This window comes from Notechis scutatus, chromosome 4, assembly GCF_049901735.1.
Source record: "Notechis scutatus isolate UNSWTSFEM ecotype Mainland chromosome 4, rNotScu1.2, whole genome shotgun sequence".
NCBI lineage: Eukaryota > Metazoa > Chordata > Lepidosauria > Squamata > Elapidae > Notechis > Notechis scutatus.
The window spans coordinates 81,623,252-81,645,437 of NC_142012.1; the positions used below are offsets into that span (position 1 = coordinate 81,623,252).

The 22,186-nt window shown below is 43.4% G+C and overlaps 1 protein-coding gene across 1 annotated transcript in view; it reads left to right on the forward strand.

Annotated features, from left to right (window-relative positions):
* RET (ret proto-oncogene) overlaps positions 1 to 22,186 on the forward strand; it is an 84,002-nt gene that overhangs the window by 48,435 nt on the left and 13,381 nt on the right. Inside the window, exons 5-16 of the mRNA XM_026678386.2 lie at positions 370 to 571; positions 1,579 to 1,778; positions 6,873 to 7,131; positions 8,557 to 8,682; positions 9,395 to 9,505; positions 10,107 to 10,226; positions 10,889 to 11,142; positions 15,412 to 15,559; positions 18,757 to 18,864; positions 19,465 to 19,679; positions 19,782 to 19,904; positions 22,037 to 22,107. Of these exons, the coding sequence (XP_026534171.1) occupies positions 370 to 571; positions 1,579 to 1,778; positions 6,873 to 7,131; positions 8,557 to 8,682; positions 9,395 to 9,505; positions 10,107 to 10,226; positions 10,889 to 11,142; positions 15,412 to 15,559; positions 18,757 to 18,864; positions 19,465 to 19,679; positions 19,782 to 19,904; positions 22,037 to 22,107 (1,937 nt within the window). The remainder of the gene's footprint in view (positions 1 to 369; positions 572 to 1,578; positions 1,779 to 6,872; positions 7,132 to 8,556; positions 8,683 to 9,394; positions 9,506 to 10,106; positions 10,227 to 10,888; positions 11,143 to 15,411; positions 15,560 to 18,756; positions 18,865 to 19,464; positions 19,680 to 19,781; positions 19,905 to 22,036; positions 22,108 to 22,186) is intronic.

A 22,186-nucleotide genomic window follows, 5' to 3' on the forward strand; every position in this document is an offset into this window, starting at 1 on the left:
TGGCTGCAGATGTAAGTTATAAGCCCACCCAACCAATACTTCATTAAAAAAAATGTTTTCTCATATTTCTCTATATCAAAGAAATGGTAGAATAGCATCATTAAAGAAAGGATGCAAAAAGGAGGGACAGCATGAAATGGGAATGAGAAAAATTAAAATAATCTGTATTTATTTATTTGAAGTAATTACACTGAATTGTTAAATTGTCCCTCAATGAGTTGGCTTTGTCGTAAGTTCTTCCATTCTGGTTTTACTGTTGGCTTCCTTGGTAGTTACTTGATTAATGGCCTGCTGTTAATTTTGGGGTTCATCTACGCTGATCTGGATGTTGGTGGAAAGGGGCTTTAATCTACCTCTCTTCTTTTCCAGGGTACCGTCTTGGCAGCCTTATCAGTTCTGGATGCGGACACGACTCCTATCTACCCGGTAGATACCAGCAGGAAGAAATACACGGGCACCATAAATTCATCCGATCCCTGGATACAGGAAACGTTTCGAGTGGACCACCTCTTCCACGAGATCTATTTCCACCCAAATGGCAGCCAAGTGCGGGGCACACAACATGAATACAGTAATTTTATGCACATCTTTATTGTCACGGCCACACTTTTCGTTAAAAAGATCGTGATTAGAACTCAAGCCAATTTAGAATGTTTTTTTTTTAAATTTTTGGAGACATACACATATGAACAAATATGCCCCCATATTTCTGCAGGTGCTGATGTGTAGGTGCCTTCCTTCTAAACCCCCATTGCACAGAGTTTGGGTCTCGAACCCAGACTGTCAGCTCAGCGTCTTTAACCACTGAGACGTTACACCCCCTTAAAACTTATAAAAATGGCTTTAATTTATGTATTATCCTCTGATTCTAACCACCCACTATTAAGGAGAAGCTGAACTCCCAATCTTTTCCTTCTGTTTTATGAGGTCAGAAATTGAAGGAATCATCTGATTTCTTGGATCCAATGATGCCATTTTGGGAACTTCTGATATTTGCTATAATAGGTCTGGGGTATGAAGAAATCTTTGCCGCAAAGAGGGAGGTCGACGTGTTCTCTAAAACACCTGAGGTTGGGACATGAAGCAATGGGTGGAAGATCATTAAAAGAGAAATCCAACCTAGAAGTAAGGAGATATTTCTTGACAGTGGGAACAATTAATTACTGGAATGGCTTTCCTCTGGAAGTTGTGGGTTGTTCCATTGCTGGAAGTTTTCAAGAAAAGGTTGGGCAACCCTTGGACCAGGATGGTATCAAATCTCCTGTCTTGGGGAGGGTATTGGATTAGAAGACCTTCCAAAAGATATTTTTCCTTCTTTCTTTCAGGCCAGTATAACAGGAATAGGTTGTAGGCTTTCTTCTACCAGGTGTGTTTCCTCCAAACGATGTTGGGGTTGTGGTGTGGAACACAGTATGTCTGTGGCCGGATTTCCCCATAAATTACTGTTTCTCGTGGGGTCCAGTGCCTGACCATTCTTCATCCACTGGATGTCTCTCTTTGCTGTGTAAAATTTCCTCCTCCCATGTGCTAAAGTATAAGGAAGTGAAACCAATGTTCTATTTTTTTTTTTTTTTACAGAGTTGATACTAAACAGGACCGTTTCCATTACGGAGAGCCGTTCCCTCCTGCTGGATGTCATTGTGAATGACACAACGTACCAGGGCCCCGACAGATCTTTAACGCTTCACTTCAACATCTCCATCCTTCCAGTCTTCATCCAGTTCTCGAACCCGACGTATCAGTTCGTGGTGAACAGAAACGCGGCCAACTTTTCACAAGTGAGGATGGCACCTCTCTTCTCTTTGAAACACGAGCTTCTTAGAATTAAAACATCAGGCAGGAAAACATATGTATAAGTGAAAAGATGGTTAGGATGTAGACCAGAGGTGGGATTCAGCAGGTTCTGACCGGTTCTAGAGAACCGGTAGTGGAAATTTTGAGCAGTTCGGAGAACTGGCCAATCCAACCTCTGACTGGCCCCGCCCCCATCTATTCTCTGCCTCTCAAGTCCCAGCTGATTGGCTGGGTCTTCTTTGGTTGCCCTGCCCAGGAGAACAGAGCTGGAAAGCAGGTTAGTGGGGTGGGGAGGGAATGGGGATTTTGCAATATATCCTTCCCCCAGGAGTGGGGAGGGAATGGAGATTTTACAGTATCCTTCCCCTGCCATGTCCACCAAGCCACACCCACAGCTGATTGGCTGGGTCTTCTTTGGTTGCCCTGCACAGGAGAACGGAGCTGGAAAGCAGGTTAGTGGGGTGGGGAGGGAATGGAGATTTTACAGTATCCTTCCCTTGCCACACCCACCAAGCCATGCCCACCAGGCCATGCCACACCCACCAAGCCACACCATGCCCACCAAGCCATGCCCCGCAGAACCAGTATTGTATACAGTTTGACTCAGCTCAGCAAAGATATTCTTGCCTGGGAGATACAGTTAGTCCTCCATGTACGAATACAATTGAGCCACAACTTTATGTTTAGTGAGACAGTTGTTAAGTGACTTCGGCACCATTTTATGAGCTTTCTTGTCACCATTGTTAAGTGAATCACCCGTCTGTTAAGTTAGTAGCCCGGTTGTTAAGTGAATCTGGCTTCCCCGTGGATTTTGCTTGTCGCAAAAGGGGATCACGTGACCCCCCCAGGGACTCTGCAACCATCATAAATATGAGCCAGTTTCCAAGCGTCTGAATTTTGATCACGTGACCCTGGGGGTGCTGCAGCAGTCATAAGCGTGAAAATCACTTTTTTTCAGTGTTCTCTTGATGAAGTATGAAGTAAAAGAGGTGGGATGGTTGCACCGTCTTCGTCTGCTCTTACAAAAGTTAAAACAGGCTAGTTAGCAGGAAGTGCAGCGATAGGATGCAGCCAGGAAGGTGTTGTGCCATAATCACACCTTTCAGGACTCCAACAAATCCACCCTCATTCAGATCAAAAGTCTCTAGCTGCATCTCAGAGAAAAGTAAATTGATTTATTAGGAGTGGCCATGTTGGCGTGTGGCTGGGTGCAGCCGATACTAAATCACATCATACATTTCCCCCTTGACCCTGGTCTTCCCCCCCACCCCCTTATCTAGTTCTCCAATGGGACACATCCATCTCCAAGAGTCAACCATCATGCTCTCCAATAACTTTCTTATGCACCAACAACTTTGGGCTGCCAAGGTGATTATCTGGACATTTAAGGAATGCCTTGTTTTCTCCCACTCCCTTTTTCTGGCAGCTAAAAAGACCAAAGGAGTATCTTTTTAGTTGACACACTTCACACTATAATCCACAGATACAGAAACTTAGTAAGTGATTTATGACCTACCAGTCTTTCATAGGTTATCCTTCCTTGCATGGAAAAAGCCACAGGCAGATCTGCTCCAAACACTTGGTGGAAAAAATGGGATATACATATCATCATCATCCTTTTAATGACCCTTTGGGGGGCAACTGAATGGAGCTGTTACTGGCCAGATGCCCTTCTTGTCACCAGTGTGGAGTTTTATTCAGCAGATATATTCTGTGTGCCAAGAGAGAAAAATATCTGCCTCTATCTGGAATTGAACCCATAGCCTCCTGATTGTGAGGCAAGAGGTCCACCTCTAAGCCACCGCACCACTCATGGGATATAAATCTAATAACAAAAATGAATGAATACATTTTCCATATTGTTTCCACCTAAGTTATACCATGATATTGTAGGAGAAGAGACGGCAGAATCTGGGGGTGGAGTGAAAAAAGGCATTGGTGTAGAATCTCTACGTAGCCACAAAGGGACCAAATCCAACCCCCTTGAATTCCATTGGCCCTTATCTAGTTCTTAGCAGCTGCTAATTGTTGAGAAGATTCCTGCACATAGGCATTTAGCAATCAATCTATTAAACTGAACCTTCACGTATGGACCTGGTCTTTTGCACTTGAGAGACAGCTATTAGACACGCCTTAAAACAGTAAATTATAATTAATGAAATGTTTAAAGTGATTGCAAAGACAAAATAAGTGACCACTTAAAGTTGATTAAGCTATAGAGGAAGTGCTTAATTGATGAACTGATCTGTGTTGCGGTTTAGAAGGAGGCAATTAATTTATAGTTAATATGGGCTGGCGATTTTTGTTGTTGCAATGCTCAGACTCTACAATATGATGCAAGAGTTTGAGTAAATGCATGTTATGACATATTACTAATCTCTTTCACTGTATAAGCACTCCTGTATCTTCCTTTATTTGTTTCTCATGTGCTGAATTATCTTTGCAATTAATCTACCATAGCTTATTGTTAGGCTGTGCCTAGGCCTGTTTTCAGGGCTGGAAAAATGTAGCTTTTCAATGCCTATCAATCCAAAATCGCTCATATTTTATCGGTGTTGATAGAGATAGCAAGTGTCTTAAGTAGTTTGTGCAATTTGAGTAAAAAATGCAGATGCTCCAAGCAGCAGAGCAGAAGAAAGCAGTAAAAAAAAAAAAAACGAGAAGAAAAAATGAGGATAATTATAAAAATTAAACCGTACGAGAAGCGACAGATTTGCTGGTAGATGGCTGTCCTGTTTTAGAACTGGATATCATAAAAGAGGATAGGAACTAATTCATCCTTCATTGTTTGAAATTAACGTTTAGCTCCTATTTCGAGGCTTAATCTGTAGATAATCCACGTTTGTTAATGGATAAATTCAATTTATATGTAGTATTTTTCTAATGAGCACACAATTCCAACCATTCATAACCATTGTTACAGGTAAATTATCTTACTGCGTTTCCTAAAAAAATAAATAAATCACATTCCAAGAAGGTAATAAAATTAAAGCATGGAGATTTATCTTACTTCTGGAGAGGGGAAAAAAATACATGGTTTTGTTACTAGCATTGTGATGAAGAAAAACGACTGTAAAATGTTAATTGTCTTAAACTCATCTGCTTTAATTCCAGGAGTAATATTTCTCCTCAGTTTATTTAAATAAGAATAGCAACACATTAAAAGGCCATTATCTTCCTACTTGTTTTCTTGAAGTTCTAAAGATGACTCATTCCAAGTCACATTTAAGACACTTTTAATTCATGAGTAAAATAGCATTCTGAAAAGGTAAAATTCTGAAACACCCCCAAAAGTCTTTAAAACAATGGAAAACAGTGGTGCCCAACTTACTGTAAAGAGTATTACAAATGAGATTGAGAAGTAGTTTAGGAAGGAATGATTACAAGGCTTTAATTCAATTTTTCTAAATCAACGATAATTAAAAATAGACTATCTGCATCTTAATGTCTTTTTTAGTAGAGATGGACTTTTTTTCTTTCCAATGAAGCAGGTCTAGTAGGACTTCAGAAAATTTAACTCCGCAAGCAAAGGAACGGAAGGATGAAATATGAACAGTCAAGATACCGAGAAATAACACAGCAAGGAGGAAATTATGTCTTTGAGTTGGTTTTCAGCAGACCTTCAGCTATTCCCATTTACTAATGCTTTGATTTATTTGTTTATTTAGTTGCACCTGCTCAGTTTATAAACCATTTTACTGTGCCTAGGGATGAGGCTAGAACATTAGGACGTAATATGCATTTTCTTATTTAATACCTTAATGTAAATGATCTGGCATTTCAGATGACTTGTCATCATGTCTCTTATTATTCCGGGGAATTCAATCATTAAATTCCCATGGTTATGAATTTGAGCCTATCCATATCCTTGCTGGACCAACGAGGGTGAAAGGACCCTTTGGGGTACCAGGGGCCGGTTCCGTGGAGAGAGGTTTTTCTGTGGAGCGAAGGGTGTGTGGTTTCATGTGCTGCCTGCATCCCACGGATGGGGCTTAGGGGCCGGTTCTGTGGAGAGAGGTTTTTCTGTGGAGCGAAGGGTGTGTGGTTTCATGTGCTGCCTGCATCCCACGGATGGGGCTTTGCTTGTTTGTGTGGCCTGGTTTCTGGCATGCCACGGATCGGTGCCAGTCCATGGACTGGGGGCTGGGGACCCCTGGACTAGAAGACCTCCAAAGCCCCTTCCAACTCTTATTCTACCCTGTCCTGCCCTCTCTCCTCTCCTCTCTTTCTTGCCCCTCCTTTCTTTCTCTCCTCTCCTCTCTTTCTCTCCTCTCCTCTCCTCTCTCTTCTCTCTTTCTCACCTCTCCTCTCTTTCTTGCCTCTCCTCTCTCCTCTCCTCTTTCTCTCCTCTCCTCTCTCTCCTCTTTTTCTCCTCTCCTCTCTTTCTCTCCTCTCTTTTTCTCTCCTCTCCTCTTCTCTCTTTCTTGCCTCTCCTTTCTTTCTCTCCTCTCCTCTCTTTCTCTCCTCTCCTCTCTCTCTTCTCCTCTTTCTCTCCTCTCCTCTCTATCCTCTTTTTCTCCTCTCCTCTCTTTTTCTCTCCTCTCCTCTCTTTCTCTCCTCTCTCTCTTCTCTCCTCTCTTTCTCCCCTCTCCTCTCTTTCTTGCCTCTCCTCTCCTCTCCTCTCCTCTCCTCTCCTCTCCTCTCCTTTCCTTTCCTCTCTCTCTCTCCTCTCTTTCTCCCTCTCCTCTCTTCTCCCCTCCTCTCTTTCTCTCTCTCTCCTCTCTCTTTCTCTCTTTCTCACCTCTCCTCTCTTTCTTGCCTCTCCTCTCCTCTCTCTCTCCTCTCCTCTTTCTCTTCTCTCCTCTCTTTCTTGCCTCTCCTCTCTCTCCTCTCCTCTCTTTCTCCTCTCATCTCTTTCTCTCCTCTCCTCTTTTCCTCTTCTCTCCTCTCTCCTCTCTCTCTCTTTTCTCCTCTCTTTCTCCCCTCTCTTCTCTCTTTCTTGCCTCTCCTCTCCTTTCCTTTCCTTTCCTCTCTCTCTCCTCTCCTCTCTTTCTCTCCTCCTCTGCTCTGCTTGCCCATATTTCTATGGCTTCCCTTTTCTTGTTCCCATTCTCTCTCTCTCTTTTCTTTGAGCCTAGATAGGAAAGATCTGCATTGACAACTGCATGAAGTTTTACGGAGTCAGCATCACCTACAGCTTAGAGAGTCCAAATGTCAGCTGCTACGCGGTGGAGGTTGCTCCAAGCCACAACAACAAGTATGGAATTCTCTATGTGAACAATTCAGCTGTGCTGCAGAACCCCGAGTGCAGAGAAATACACTACCCTGTGCTAGCTAAAGAGGAGTGGAGCAGGAAGGAAGCTTATGCTCATCTTACAGTCGTGCTTGGAGGATCACGTAAGACTTTTCCTGCTTCTAGAAAGCTGAAGTTTGGTTACCCTTCATTAAGGAGGGTGGAGCTAGTTGATATACAACAGAGCCTGCAAGTAAAGAACCAAGGAATGTGTACCCCTTTTCCAATTCTTGCTGGTATTGCAACAGAGATATCCGTGATGAAATTTTCCCCTGCTCTAAACCGCTTGTTCCCTTTCACTTGTGATACAAATTAATAATTGAAATTCCTAAGGGCAAGACTCTCGTACAACTTTTTTTATTGTTCAGTGAGTTACATAAGTCAGTTTTGTTTAGGCTTTTACCCAAGAAGAAATATATATCGCATCATAGCCCTTAGACTTACATACCACTTCACAGTGCTTTTACAGCCCTCTCTAAGCAGTTTTCAGAGTTAGCCTCTTGCCCCCAACAATCTGGGTCCTCGTTTTACTGACCTCGGAAGGATGGAAGGCTGAGTCAACCTGGAGCCAGTCAGGATCAAACTCCTGGCTGTGGGCAAAGTTAGCCTGCTACACTGCATTCTAACCACTGTGCCACCATAGATAGATAGATAGATAGATAGATAGATAGATAGATAGATAGATAGATAGATAGATAGATAGATATAGATAGATAGATAGATAGATAGATAGATAGATAGATAGATGATAGATAGATGATTGATAGATGATTGATAGATTGATAGAACTCAGGGCTGAAGGCTAGACTGGGAAGTCATGAAAACATCCCAGAAGAAGAAAGAAGTCGCCAAAGAAGTTGTATTATGCCCCATGAAGTCAATCGCTGGCTGAAGACTTTTCTGTGCAGGAGAAGGGCAGGTAGAAACTGCAGGCAGAGTCAAAAGAGGACTCAGCCTAGAATCATTACATGTCCACAAACACTGCAGAGGTGGTATTCAGCCGGTTCTGACCAGTTCTGCAGAAATGGTAGTGGAAATTTTAAGTAATTTGGAGAACTGGCAAATCCCACCTCTGACTGGCCCCGCCCCCATCTATTCTCTGCCTCCCATTGAGTCCCAGCTGATTGGCTGGGTCTTCTTTGGTTGCCCTGCACAGGAGATCGGAGCTGGAAAGCAGGTTAGTGGGGTGGGAAGGGAAGGAAGATTTTGCAGTATTCTTCCCCTGCCACGCCCACCAAGCCACACCCACCAAGCCGTGCCCACAAAACTGGTAATAATTTTTTTGAATCCCACCACGAGTCCAGCCCTCCTTGAATTCCACCAACTCTTACCTAGCACCTAGTCAGCAATTTAGTGCTGACTGCTGTCTAACTAGATCGTTTTGAGTGGACTCGAGCAAGAAATCTTCCTGACCTGGAACTTAACGGGAGATCCTTATATTTTTGTGCCTGACATTGGAGGGTTATAAGAAGGATTTTGGCAACACGAGGGGGACCATGATGCGACATGGGTGTCCTTTCTCTTCTCAGTTATACAGAGCGATAAGAACTGTCCAGACTCCTGTGCTACGAGCAAAAGGCGATCAGAGTGTGAAGAATGTGGAGGTCTTGGAGTGCTGATGGGAAAATGCCAGTGGAGGCAAGGAAGCGGGAAAGGTAGATTTGCACATTTGAAAACCCCCCTGAGGCCTGAACCACAGGGGGCACCAAGCACCAACTTGGTGCAATGTGTGCGATTGACTCCCCGCCCCCCTGACGGAGTGTGGATCCATTGGTTGCGACAAGAATTGACTGACTGGTTTGTCATCTGGCTTTCATACCTAAATTGGAACTAGAACTCCCAGTCTTTCTTGGGATTGGCCCAAAGTCACCCAGCTGGCTTTCAGGCCTAAAGTGGGACTAGAACTGACATTCTCCTGGTGATTGGCCCACAGTCACTCGGCTGGCTTTCATGCCTAAGGTGGACTAGAACTCACATTCTCCTGGTGATTGGCCCAAAGTCACCCAGCTGGCTTTCATACCTAAAGTGGGGCTAGAACTCCCAGTCTCCCTGGGGATTGATTGGGCCAATGTCACCCAGCGCAATATTGTATATGAACTGTGGGGTCCTCGGTGCTCTCCGAGTAAGGTGGTTTCATGACCCAACTAGAGGTAAAGTCATCAGTGCGTGTGAAATAGCAATGCGACTCCGTTATCATTGCATATGAAGCTGTGCATTTGAAGAAGAAACCTAGAGCGTTATATCGCACGAGTAATGTAGGAATATGCACACACACAAAAAGAAAGACACTCGATTAAACTCCCTCAAGAATAGGTTTGAATTGTCTATGCATGGCCGAGCACTGAAATGACCATGTTTTGTTTTTAGGAATAACCACCAACTACTCTACTTGTACTCCAAGCATCAGGACATGTCCGGATGGAATTTGTGATGCCGTAGAAAGCAGAGATAAGAGAATCTGCCCTCAAGATTGCACAAGTATGGAAATTACTTAAATTACTAAATTACTTAAATTACTATTAGCTTTGATGCCTGTTTGGTTTCCTTCTGCCCCAAAGTGAACAGGTGATAGCATCAGGTGGATGACTTTGAGCTCAGGGAGGTAAGATGGATCAGGAATGCTTTGCTGGACATCTGCTGGAAGAGCTGAAGAAGCTTCTTGGGATGAGAAGCGAAACCTCTTCAAATAAAAACCAGGAAGTCCAGTTGCCCCTGGTGGGGTGGGTGGGAAATAGCACCTCTGTGAATAAGGAGAGATTCAACCGGGAAATAAGGAGATATTTCCTGACAGTGAGAAACTCATGAAAGAGAAGTTGCCTTCGGAGGTTGTGGAGCTTCATTTCTGGAGGCTTTCAAGAAGTGACTGGACTGCCCTCTGTCAGAAATGGTGTAGGGTCTCCTGCTTGGGCTGGGGGTTGGACCAGATGACCTACAAGGTCCCTTCCAACTGGGTTAATCTGTTAGATGTCAGCTTTCTCACTTTTGATAAGCCGAAGTTTCAAATATTTATTAGGAAGACGCCATTTGGTCCTGAGCGCTGTGCCTCGCTTAAACTTATTTCAATCTGAATTTGATTTAGGAACCAACGTTATTGGAGGCCACCAGAAAGGAAGCCTTGGAACTGGAATCAGGGCAGGGCACGGAGTTTGTCACTGCTTTCCAGGAATAAGCTGTTACTGTGCAAAAGATGATATCAGGGGTAAGTCTGAAGTTGTGAGTCTCTGGTTGTATTGCTGGATGCTCTAGCATTGGCTAACCTTTTCGGCACCAAGTGGCCAAAGCAAGCACACGCAACCCCAAAATGCAGCGCACGCGCACCATGCATACACCCCAGCCCCCTAGGCATGTGCGGGCGAACACCCCTGTGCCCTCTGTCCCTGTGTGCATGATCTTCGCACACGCACAGCAGAGACCCGAAGATCAGCTGGCTGGCGGGAGATGGGCGCACACATGTGTGGCAGAGCTGAACTGGGCGACGGCTCATGTGCCCAGAGAGAGGTCTCTGCGTGCCACCTCTGGCATGCATGCCATAGGTTCGCCATCCCGGCTCTAGCATTTTGGTGGCAACATTGTCCTCTTAAACAGATGTTTCCCCACTGCAAAAGTATTGCTCAAAATGCGAAAGGGATAGTAGATCACAAGAGGGAGTTGAGAGTTCAATCCTACCGTAGGTGGTAACAGACGTTTCTCTCTTCTATCTGCTGCTTCTATATGCTGTGAACTCCATGTAGGTGTCAGGAAGGGCGTCTGGCCAATAAATTCTCAGAGCCACCCTGCCCCAAATTAAGGGATTACAGGATCATAAAAAGGGAGAGCGAGATCAGGAGTGAAGAGTGTCAGATATTTCTTCTTTCTCCACAGAACACCTCTGCGATGACATGTGCAAAATGGTGATTGCGGGGGGAGTCCTGCTCTCTTTCATTATCTCGGTTATCCTCTCTTCCTACTTCATCTATCGCTACCACAAGAATGCACCCAAAACGCCCATCGCCTCGGCAGAGATGACCTTCCGGCGGCCAGCTCAGGCCTATCCCATCAACTACTCCTCCAATAATGTCCGTCGACCATCGATGGACTCCGAGAACCAAATGTCAGTAGATGCATTTAAAATAACTGTAAGTTCTTCTCGTTTTCAGCTGGTTAATGAGGAAGATGTTTTGCAAGGGTTTTATCTGAGGCTTTGCCTCATTGCGAGATAGCATGTCCCTGAGGGACGTAGAAGGTGGAGGCAGAAAGGAATGTAATAGGGGAAAAAAAGATTTTAATAAGATTTTTGGAAGGATTCATTAACCTGCTCTTCACCACCCTTATTACTTCTGGCACCCCACTGCTTGTTACCAAGTAAAATACATTAACCAAGTTTCAGAAAGCTTACTGGTAGATCTCAGCTTACTACTTAGGAATAAAAACAGATGAAGTACTTTTCTATACATTTTTTGCTTGTAAAACAGGAGCAATTCGTGAGTTTATTCCCAAGCAGATCGGATTGTGTGTGTGTGTGTGTGTGCGCGCGCGCGCATGTTGCATGATGTTAACGTATACTTAGTCTGACACTGCAGTCATGCCTTTTCTTTTTTCTTCTTTTTAAACCACCATGATTTTCTAAGGAAAGATTAAAGTTTTGTTTTGTTTCTTTTAGCAAAAATAATCCCTAGTTTCAAACAGGCAAATTTATTTAAATTTTAATTTTAAAAACTTAAGTGCAAAATGCATTAGAAAAGCTTTGGCATTTGTATCTTTGTTTGTATTCCTTAAGGAAAAATTTCTGTCTGTCTGTCTGTCCATATCTATCTATCATCTATCTATCTATCTATCTATCTATCTATCTATCTATCTATCTATCTATCTATCTATCTATCATCTATCTATCTCATGTCTGCTTGCCTGCCTGCCTGCCTGCCTGCCTGCCTGCCTGTCATCATCTGTATTTCAGTTTCAGTTTCATAGCACCAAGCAGCATAAGTACAGAACAGTTGAGCTAAGGCACGCTCAGGCTCCTTGCTGTCTCCCTGCTCACACAGCAAATACTGTTTCTGTTTCCAAACAGCCCTCAACTCTCTCACACACTGACAGGAGCTAGCTGGATGAATACTGATGGATGCTGATAGGCAGAGGCAGAATTTTTTCCCTTATTTTCCTCCCCAAAAACTAAGCCCAATCACATAGTTTCATAGCGAAGCACGGGTATCCAGCTAGTACATTGATATACTAGCTGATGAAACAGAATGTTTATTGATTGCAATTATATGTAAGGTAGAAGACTGAAATATTCTTTAAAGTAAAGTTGGGTGTTGTTACTTACAAATCACTCATTTCCATGTGAATTTTGCGACCCGGCCATATTCAGCCTGTATGAACAGCAAACGTTCCACGTGCTTCTGTTCGTTACAATAGTTTATTTGTTAGTTATGCGCTTTTTGATACAGAGCACAACACATGATTGCTTGTTCTACAGAAAGGAGCAATTAGATTACAGTTAACTAGTTTTTTTTCTCTGAAGCCTGCAATCAATTATTTTAATGTTCCCTAGCAACCCCAGCCAGCAATTTCCCCCTTGCAGCTGCTAACAGCTGTGCCACTGCAATATATCAAATTTAGTTTTTCACTTCTCATCGTTTAAAGGAAAGCAAGGTTTGGTTTGGTTTTTAAGAAGTAAATTGGGATCTGGTTGTCATAGTCACCCATTTGTGTGTGGAATGACACAAAGAGAAAGAGAGCGCACACGCACACACACAAAACTATTTGCTTTACAATACTTAGCTCTAGGGATGCGGTGGCTCACTGGCCAAGACGCTGAGCTTGTCGATCAGAAAGGTTGGCAGTTCGGCGGTTCAAATCCCTAGCGCCGCGTAATGGAGTAAGCTCCCATTAACTTGTCCCAACTTCTGCCAACCTCACAGTTTGAAAGCAGGTAAAAAATGCAAGTAGAAAAATAAGGGCCCCTTTGGTGGGAATGGAACAGCGTTCCGTGTACCTTCAAAGGCGTTTAGTCCTGCCGGCCACATGACCACAGAGATGTCTTCGGACAGCGCTGGCTCTTCAGCTTTGTAACGGAGATGAGCGGTGCCCCCTAGAGCTGGAAACGACTAGCATGTAGGTGCGAGGGGAACCTTTACCTTAGCTCTATAAATAGCCCCCAAATGATGAAGAAGGCTCCAACTTCATTTCCAGACTGTATTAGGTGTGAAGTTTGCACCCTTGTTTCTTGATCATCTTCTCAAACTTCCTTAATTTCCCAAGCGGTCGGTGGTACAACTGTGTGACCAATTAAGGAGAATATTTGGAGTCAGCGTTGAAATGAGGGGTCTCTCTCTGAGCTAGCTTGTTGCCTTGCAAACTAGGTAACACCATCAATGCTGGCGTAGTGATTGGAGAAAAAGTGACTTATAACCGTTTTTTCACCCTTTGCAACATCCCCAGGGTTATGTGATCAAAATTCAAATGCTTGGCAACTGACTTGTATTTATGACGGTTGCAGTGTCCCGGGAGTCATGTGATTCCTCCTTTTGCAACCTTTTGATGCGCAAAATCCACGGGGAGAGCCAAGTTCACTTAATGACCGAGTGACTAACTTACCAATGATTCACTTAAAAATGGCGGCAAGAAAGATCATAAAACGAAGCCAAACTCGTTTGGCAACACAAAGATTGGGCTCGATCATGGTCGTAAGTCCAGGACTTATTAAAGGTTTTGGGAGCAATGCTAAGAACTGGAACCAACTCAGTTAAGAACTGGAAAAAAGGGAAAAAGAAAGAACCTAAAGAGCCCAATGTGCAAACCATGAGTATTTAGGTATTAAGAGCAGATGTTTTTCCATGGAAGCCCTACGTTATTTGTTTTTTATTTATCAGTAGCTTCGCAGAACAGAAAAGCCATTGTCTAGGATGAATAGGTAGCTTCTCCAAGAATCCCCCTTCCCCTTCGAGTTCCATAAATCAGCCCAAACTGTGTTTACAAACACCCTTTTACTCCCCTCCTCCTGGCACCAAGAATACTGAGAGGATTTAGGCAGATTCTGGCATAATTGCCACCTACTATTTATAAATCTTAAGTTCTCTCGGTCTTACTGGGTAGCTGTCAAGCCTTCAGCATTTGCAAAATGCAGAACTGGGAACCCTTCCAATCAACCACTGTGGACTGTGTGTGTGTTTTAAGGTCTCGGCACAAGCTACGCTTGGCATGCTGGTGCAAACAACAATAAAACAACAACAACCCTCTTAATTTGGCCAAGTCTAGTATACATAGTAGATCCACAGCTCCCTATCCCACAAACAGGGCCACTTCCCTGTGGTTATGTCATCTTTGTTTTTATTTGTCCTATTTTCATCCCAGGCCATGGATCTTATTCTTCAAGGTGAGGTAAATCTAGGTCTACCATGTTGTCCCATCGGTTGTAAGTCACAATGTGTTGTGGATATGGTGGGCCACCAGGGGATGGTACCGTCCTGTTTCTCAGCAGAATTCTGTGATCCAATCACAACCTTTTTGAATTTTCAATCTCCGGGTTCCCTGTAGTTTTCAGCTTTCAAATAGAGACTGGACAGCCATTTATCTCAAATGGTCTAGGGTCTCCTGCTTGAGCAGGGGGTTGGACTAGAAGACCTCCAAGGTCCCTTCCAACTCTGTTGTTCTATGCTCTATTTCCCCCCCCCTTCTCTCTTCTACCTTCTCTAGGCAAATTAAAGTGCCCAGACAAGACAGGGGAAAGCTCTTTCTTGGTTTAAAAACTGCAGCTTAAAAAAAAAACACCTCTGCATTTAAAAAGATCCTTCGATATTGCCTGGTTTATATTTAATGTCAGAGAAATAGTGTGTGGGATATGTGTGTCTTAGACATTTACTCATTTATATTTGGCCTGCATAAAACAGCACTGATTCTCATTTTCTTTTAAATCACTAACCATCATGATTATAGTATTATTCTAGTGTTTTAATGCTATCTTCTGCCTACAATTAGAAAGCATTTAGTTATTAGAGTAGCAGAAGCAGCCTGGAATTAAGGGGAAACTTCAGGGAGGACAATTAGCCAATCAGGGAGGACAATTAGCCACTGGAACAGCTTGCCACCAGAAGTCGTGGGTGCTCCATCACTGGAGGTTTTTAAGAAGAGATTGGACAGTCACTTGTATGAGATGGTATATGGGGTCTCCTGCTTGAGCAGGGGGCTGGACTAGAAGACCTCCAAGGTCCCTTCTAGCTCTATTCTGATTGACGGTTCATTATCCAACTAGGTAATGTGTCATCCATGTAACAAGGAGCTCTTCCACGCTATTAATTGCGTGGTCTGAAAGAGAGAAAGATGCACTTACCAGAGGTTGGCTCAGTTGTAGTTCCGTTTGACTTTCTCTCTCTCTCTCTCTCTCTCTCTTCCTTTTTTCTCTATAGGAAGATCCCAAGTGGGAATTTCCTCGGAAGAACTTGGTGCTCGGCAAGACTCTCGGCGAGGGAGAATTTGGAAAAGTTGTCAAAGCGACAGCCTTCCGACTCAAGGGCAAGGCTGGCTACACCACGGTGGCAGTGAAAATGTTGAAAGGTAGGTTCTCCCTGGGAAATTCTGAGAATCGTTTGGTAAGGAAAACAGCCCTCTGTTTCTGTTCCGTAGCTCTCCACTTATTATAGTGTGTGTGTGTGTGTGTGTGTGTGTGTGTGTGTGTGTGTGTGTGTTGAAAGGATTAACCAATAACATCAGCATTACCTGGGGGACACCTGGTTGGGGCTCCTTTCATGTCCCCATTAATTTCCCCACCAAAGTGGTACCTATTTATCTACTTGCGATTACTCACTTTCGAATTGCTAGATGGGCAGGAGCTGGAGCCAGTGACAGGAGCTCATCCCTCCCCACCACAACAGTCCTTGGGGTCTCGAATGCAGGCTTGCTGATTGTCAACCCAGCGTCGTAACCACACGAGCCTAACCACGTGTCCCCTGAACCATGTGAGGCTGAGAGATAGCGTCATGGTCACTGGTTCCTTTCACACAAAGTGCAAAGGGCAGCAAGCTTCTTCCCACTGAATCCCTATCCCAGCTTCCCATTCGATGTCCTCTGTCCATAAGCCATCTTTAAACATCTGACACCAACTTTTGCATGGTCTACCCCGCCTCTGGTTTCCCCCCGGCCGGTCCCGTCTTACAACCGTGCATTGTTGTGCTTTCCTTTATGGTGTTCTGTGTGCACTGAAGCATTAGATTTTGTATGAACCCACAATCCAGTGTGACTGAAGAAGCGTGTCAATTGAGAAATCTAATGGGCTCTTTTTGTCTTCAATCAACTTTCATAATAAGATTTGATTTCCCTGGTTACAGTCTGTGTGTTTTTTTTTTTACATTGTTCCGTTTCATACTTTAATGAAATAAAATAGAAGTATCTTTTACTATGAATCCCAGCTAATTAATAGGAGTATATTTTGAAATTGAAGTCTAAGCAAATAGGTTTGTTGATCCCAATTCTTGGGCTTAAACAAGTTTTGATTTCTATCCAAATCAAAATTATGCTTTCCAATTCTTCCCAGTTGTCCTTTTTTAAATCCCCACACCATATAACTTCCATGTGCCTTTTTTTCTTTCTTTAACCTCTAATAAATAAAATCACCAAAATACAGCTTTCCTGGGGAAAGTTTAAATGGATGTGTCACTTTCCACCCAAATGTGTCGGTACCCTTCCCCCTTGTAATTACTGGGAATTAGTCATCCTTCATTGGCGCTTGGATAACAGTGAAAGATTGTGTAATGCTCGGGACTTGTTCACTTTTATACCTGCCTGGGGGATGACTGGCCTCGTTGAGGAATTATCCGTCAGCCTGACATGGCTCATGTCACATTATTCAAAGGGAGGACACAAAACTGTAATAAAAAATGATTAGACACCACGTGGAGCTCTGGTCCCTTGAAGATCATTGTAGAAAGTGGAGTTATGAGCCGTGGTGGCGCAGTGGTTAGAATGCAGTACTGCAGGCTAATTCTGCTGACTGCTGACTGCCAGCAGTTTGGCAGTTCGATTCTCACCGGCTTAAGGTTGATGCAGCCTTCTATCGAAGACGCAGATTATTTGAGGGAAATAGACTGACTCTGTAATCTGCTTAGAGAGGGCTATAAAAGCACTGTGAAGCGGTACGTAAGTCTAAGTGCTATCAGCCTCCCATCCTTCCGAGGTCGGTAAAACGAGGACCCGGATTGTTGGAGTCAAACCACTTAGAGAGGAATGTAAAAGCACTGTGAAGCGGTATATAAGTATATAAGTGCTATTGCTATTGCTACTGACTCAGCGTTCCATCCTTCCGAGGTCAGTAAAATGAGGACCCAGATTATGCTAACTCTGTAAACTGCTTAGAGAGGGCTGTAAAGCACTGTGAAGCAGTATATAAGTATAAGGACTATTGCTATTCAGTAGACAGATGGGTGGTAAAAATGGGCTTTCTTTATGATGTACCTTGGAAGAATAAAAAAAACAAAAAAACAAAAAAAAAACAAAAAAACAAAAAACAAAGATAGCTATAAAGGAGAATATTTATAGCTCAGTTATGAAATGACAGGTCCTTGGTGCTCTCTGAGCTTTTTTTTTTTTTGTTGCTTGCAGATGTTTCATTACTCAACTAGATAACGCCATCAGTAAGGAGTGGGGTTACTCTGTAGTTTGCTGCGTCGATGTTGGTGGGAGTCTATAAAGTGAGAGCAAGCCCCATTCCTCACTAGCACTGATGATATTACCTAGTGTGGGTAATAAAATGTCTGCAAAACAACAACAACAACAACAACCAAACTCAGAGAGCACCAAGGCAAACAAAGATGATTTTTCCATAGCTGGGATTGAGATTATGTGTTAAGAGTTGACCAGTTGCTGTAAGGTTGATGCAATATAAGACTGATGTAATGTAAGGCTGATGCAATAAGGATGAATCAACATTGGTAGTGTCCTTTTAAGACAAAGAATGGGTCCACAGAAGTCTTTACCTCTTTAAGAGGTGTCTATATAAAGGCAGCTATTAGAGGGCGTGTTCTCTCTCCTTGTGTCCTGTATCCATTGCAGAGTTCTCTGTGTAGTAAGATTGATTGCTTGTAAGGTATTTTGCCTACCACGTATATTCCTGTATATGTCTTATAGATAAACCACCATTAAATGTCTAAGCCTCTGTGTGCTGTGTTTTGCTCCTGGGTTGTCTCATAATAGCAGTCACTCTGACATTATGATCCCTTAAATTTTATATGCCACCCAACTCCAACAACTCTGGTTTACAAAATGAGGTTTTGTGTAAGTTTGATCATTGGATTCGATTAGCAGATTTGGGACAGTGTTTTTTTTTTTCTTTTCAAACTTGGCATAAGATGTGTGGACTTCTGCTCCCAGAATTGAAGTTGAATTTAACTTCCCCATTCCAGGTGGGGAACTCTGGGAGTTGAAGCCCACCCATCTTCAAGTGGCCAAGTTAGAAAACTACCCATTCAAGGCCACAGCCAGCATGTTCAAGTGGCCCAAAAGCACAAGGAAACAGTGGAGCTAATTTAAATTCCACTTTTCTCAAATTGAGGTGTTCCATCGCCTTGATTTGGCGGCTATCGTACAAGGTTTGTCATTTTGAATATTAAAAAAAATAGCTTATCTTTGCCATCATATCATGGAAAGGAGAGCCATTTCTCCACTATTTATGTAATACTCTGGCGTGTAATTGCTAAATCCTGCCTCAAGTCATAGTCGGGATGCCTTAATAATAGGTCTCTTCCTGCTCTGTTTCACAGAAAATGCTTCTTCAAGTGAGCTCCGGGATTTGCATTCTGAGTTCAACCTTTTAAAACAGGTGAACCATCCTCACGTCATCAGACTCTATGGTGCTTGTAGCCAGGATGGTACGTATTTAGAACTTAGAATAACTTTATTGTCACTAATCGGCCTACATTAAAATGAAATTTTGTTATACACAGCTCTCAAAGGGTCACGAAAAAGGAAGGAAAGAAAGAAAGAAGGGAGGGAGGGAGGAAGGAAGGGGGAAGGAAGGAAGGAGGGAGGAAGAGGAAGGAAGGAAAGAAGGAAGGAAAGGAAGTAGAGGAAGGAGGGAGGGAGGGAAGAAAGAAGGAAGGGGAAAGGAGGGAGAAAGAAGAAGGAAGGAGGGGGAAGGAAGGAAGGGAAGAAGGAAGGAAAGGAAGAGAGGGAGGAGCGAGGGAGGGAGGGAGAAGGAACGAAGGAAGGAGGGAGGAAGAGAGGAAAGAAGGACGGAAGTCTGAAGAAGTCTGAATTCCCAAAATTTCATACTGAAGAGTAATCCCCCAACTGAGATGATAACACTTCTGAACGTGAGGTGTGTGAAACTGACATGAAACTGACATTGGTGCAAACTAAAACAATATATAAATAAGGACCTTGCCATATTTTTTTTCCCTGCAGGCGTATCTGTTGAGGGCAAGTTGATTGATCTTCTGCGTCCCCCCCTTTTTTTTGTTTGACCTCAGGGCCTTTATACTTAATAGTGGAGTATGCAAAGTACGGCTCCTTGCGGAGTTTCCTGAGGGAAAGCCGGAAAGTGGGAACCAGCTACATGGGAGGCGACACGAACAGAAATTCCAGCTACTTGGACAATCCGGATGAGCGGGCCCTCACCATGGGCGATCTGATCTCCTTTGCATGGCAGATCTCCCGTGGCATGCAATACCTTGCTGAAATGAAGGTATGGCCTTCCCCTTCCCACCCAGCCTATTTCCATAAACTTCTCCATGGTGGGGCACATCTATTAATTTCTTTGTGTGTGCGTATGTGTGTTTCTCCCAAGCTTGTGCATCGGGATTTAGCAGCCAGGAACGTCTTAGTAGCCGAAGGGCGTAAAATGAAGATTTCTGACTTTGGTTTGTCTCGCGACGTTTATGAAGAGGACTCTTACGTCAAGAGGAGCAAGGTGAGGTAGACAGTTAATTTATTCGCCACAATGAACTGTTTATTTGAAGGATCCGTCAGCAGCCATGAGGGGCTTCGAACGTTGAATTTGGAAGGGGCGCTGCATCACTGCAACCCCAAAAGATGTACACTTCGAAAAGCTAAAAAAAGGGCGGGGCTAGAACTGTTCTTAGGGGACACGATAGAGGGAAGATGATGGCATTGGGGTTTTAGTTTTTTTTTTTAACCTGGCGGGGGGGGGAGGAGACATGTTAGGTAATGTAGCATGAGGGGAAAAATTAATTCCACCCTTACAACATTAACAATTTGAAGTTATCCATCAAAACCTGAATCCTGGAAGTTTCAGAGTCAATAAAAATAAAGGCTGTATAGAATGCATAAGTTAAAATGGGATTTAGGGCAGATCCAAGATGGCGCTGATGATGGCTGCCTCCGTGAAATGCTCTCTAATGGTTTCCACTGAGAGCATTTGCACCGAAGACAAATTCCTTGCGTGTCCAGTCACACTTGGCCAATAAAGAATTCAATTCGCTTCTATTCACTTCTATTCACTTCACTTCTATTCTATTCTATTCCATTCCATTCCATTCCATTCCATTCTATTCTATTTTATTCTATTCTGTTTTCTGCCCTGGGATGCCATTACGACCAGCTCTTTGGATAGTTTTTGGAAGAGGGTCAGACTCTTCATACTGCAAGTAGTATCTGTGTGGGAAATACGAGGTGCTTCAAACTTGCTTGCTCAAGAAAAGTCAATAAAATAAGTCCTTCTGCCACAGTTTAAAAATGAGTAGGTAGGTAGATAGGTAGGTAGGTAGGTAGGTAGATAGATAGATAGATAGATAGATAGATAGATAGATAGATAGATGATAGATAGACAGACAGACAGACAGATCGATGCATACCGTAGATAGATACTATAGATAGATAGATAGATGGATGATAGAGTGATGATAGATACCATAGATAGATAGATAGATAGATAGATAGATAGATAGATAGATAGATAGATAGATAGATAGATAGATAGATAGATGATAGATAGATAATGTTGATGATGATGGGAGGGAGGAAGAGAGAGAGAGAGAGAGGGAGGGAGGGAGGGAGGGAGAGAAAGAGAGAGAGTAAATACCCTGTTTCCCTGAAAATACGACCTACCCCAAAAATAAGCTCTAGCCTGATTTTCACACCTGAGTTTGAAAACCCCACCCCAAAAATAAGGCCTAGTAAAGGCCCGTCCACTATCTGGTAGTACAAGGTGGGGTGGGCCGCAGGCATAAAAATCAAGCTAGGGTGGGGATGGGGTGTGTGGAGATAGGAACGCAGATGCAGCAGAGACTCTGGTTTGTTTCTCTCCCCCAAACTCTACCAGAAATTGGTCTTCATGAGGTTCATCACGCCAGTGCCGCCACTCACGCGCCCAATGCCACAACAAACCTCACAGCGTCTTTTATTCATTTGTTTATTTATATCCCGCCTTTTATTATTTTCACAAACAACTCAAGGCAGGCAAACATCCGACACATCTTCCTCCTCCAATTTTCCCCACCGCAACAACCCTGGGAGGGATTATTCCAAAATCACCCGGATGGTTTTCATGGCTAAGGCAGGACTAGGACTCACCTGGTTTCTAACCCTGGTGGCTTCACCACTAGACCCTGCTGGCTCTACATTTCAACAGCAATGGGGATTAAAAAAAGAAAAGAAAACATATTAAAATTCCAGAAATTGTGGGTGCTCCATCACTGAGGTTTTTTTTTTAAAGAAGAGACTGGAGAGCCATTTGTCCAGAATGGTGTAGGGGTTTCTGTTTGAGCAGGGGTTGGACTAGAAGACCTCCAGGGTCCCTTCCGGCTCTGTCATTCTGTTTCTATCAATTCTGGTAACTAGATAACTGAGGGAATGCTTTCACATCATAACATTTGAGTCTTGGCTGGGCCAAGTTAGTATAGCTGGAAAATCCGTTGCCTGAAAGTCAATTAAGAAAAGAAAGAAAAAGCAATGAAGGAAACTGAAAACAAGGGGATTAAAATAATAAAAAAAGAACTGTTGGCGGATTGTGGCTTTGGAAGTAACGTTCAGATCTGCTTGCAACAAGTCATATATATGTCATTTCTCTCTCTCTTCCAACAGGGTCGAATACCTGTAAAATGGATGGCCATAGAGTCCCTCTTCGACCACATCTACACAACGCAGAGTGATGTGTAAGTTGATTTATGCTATTGGAAATTTGTATCTTGACATCCAAGCAGTATCTCCATGGGGGTCAAAGGTGTTCAAGAG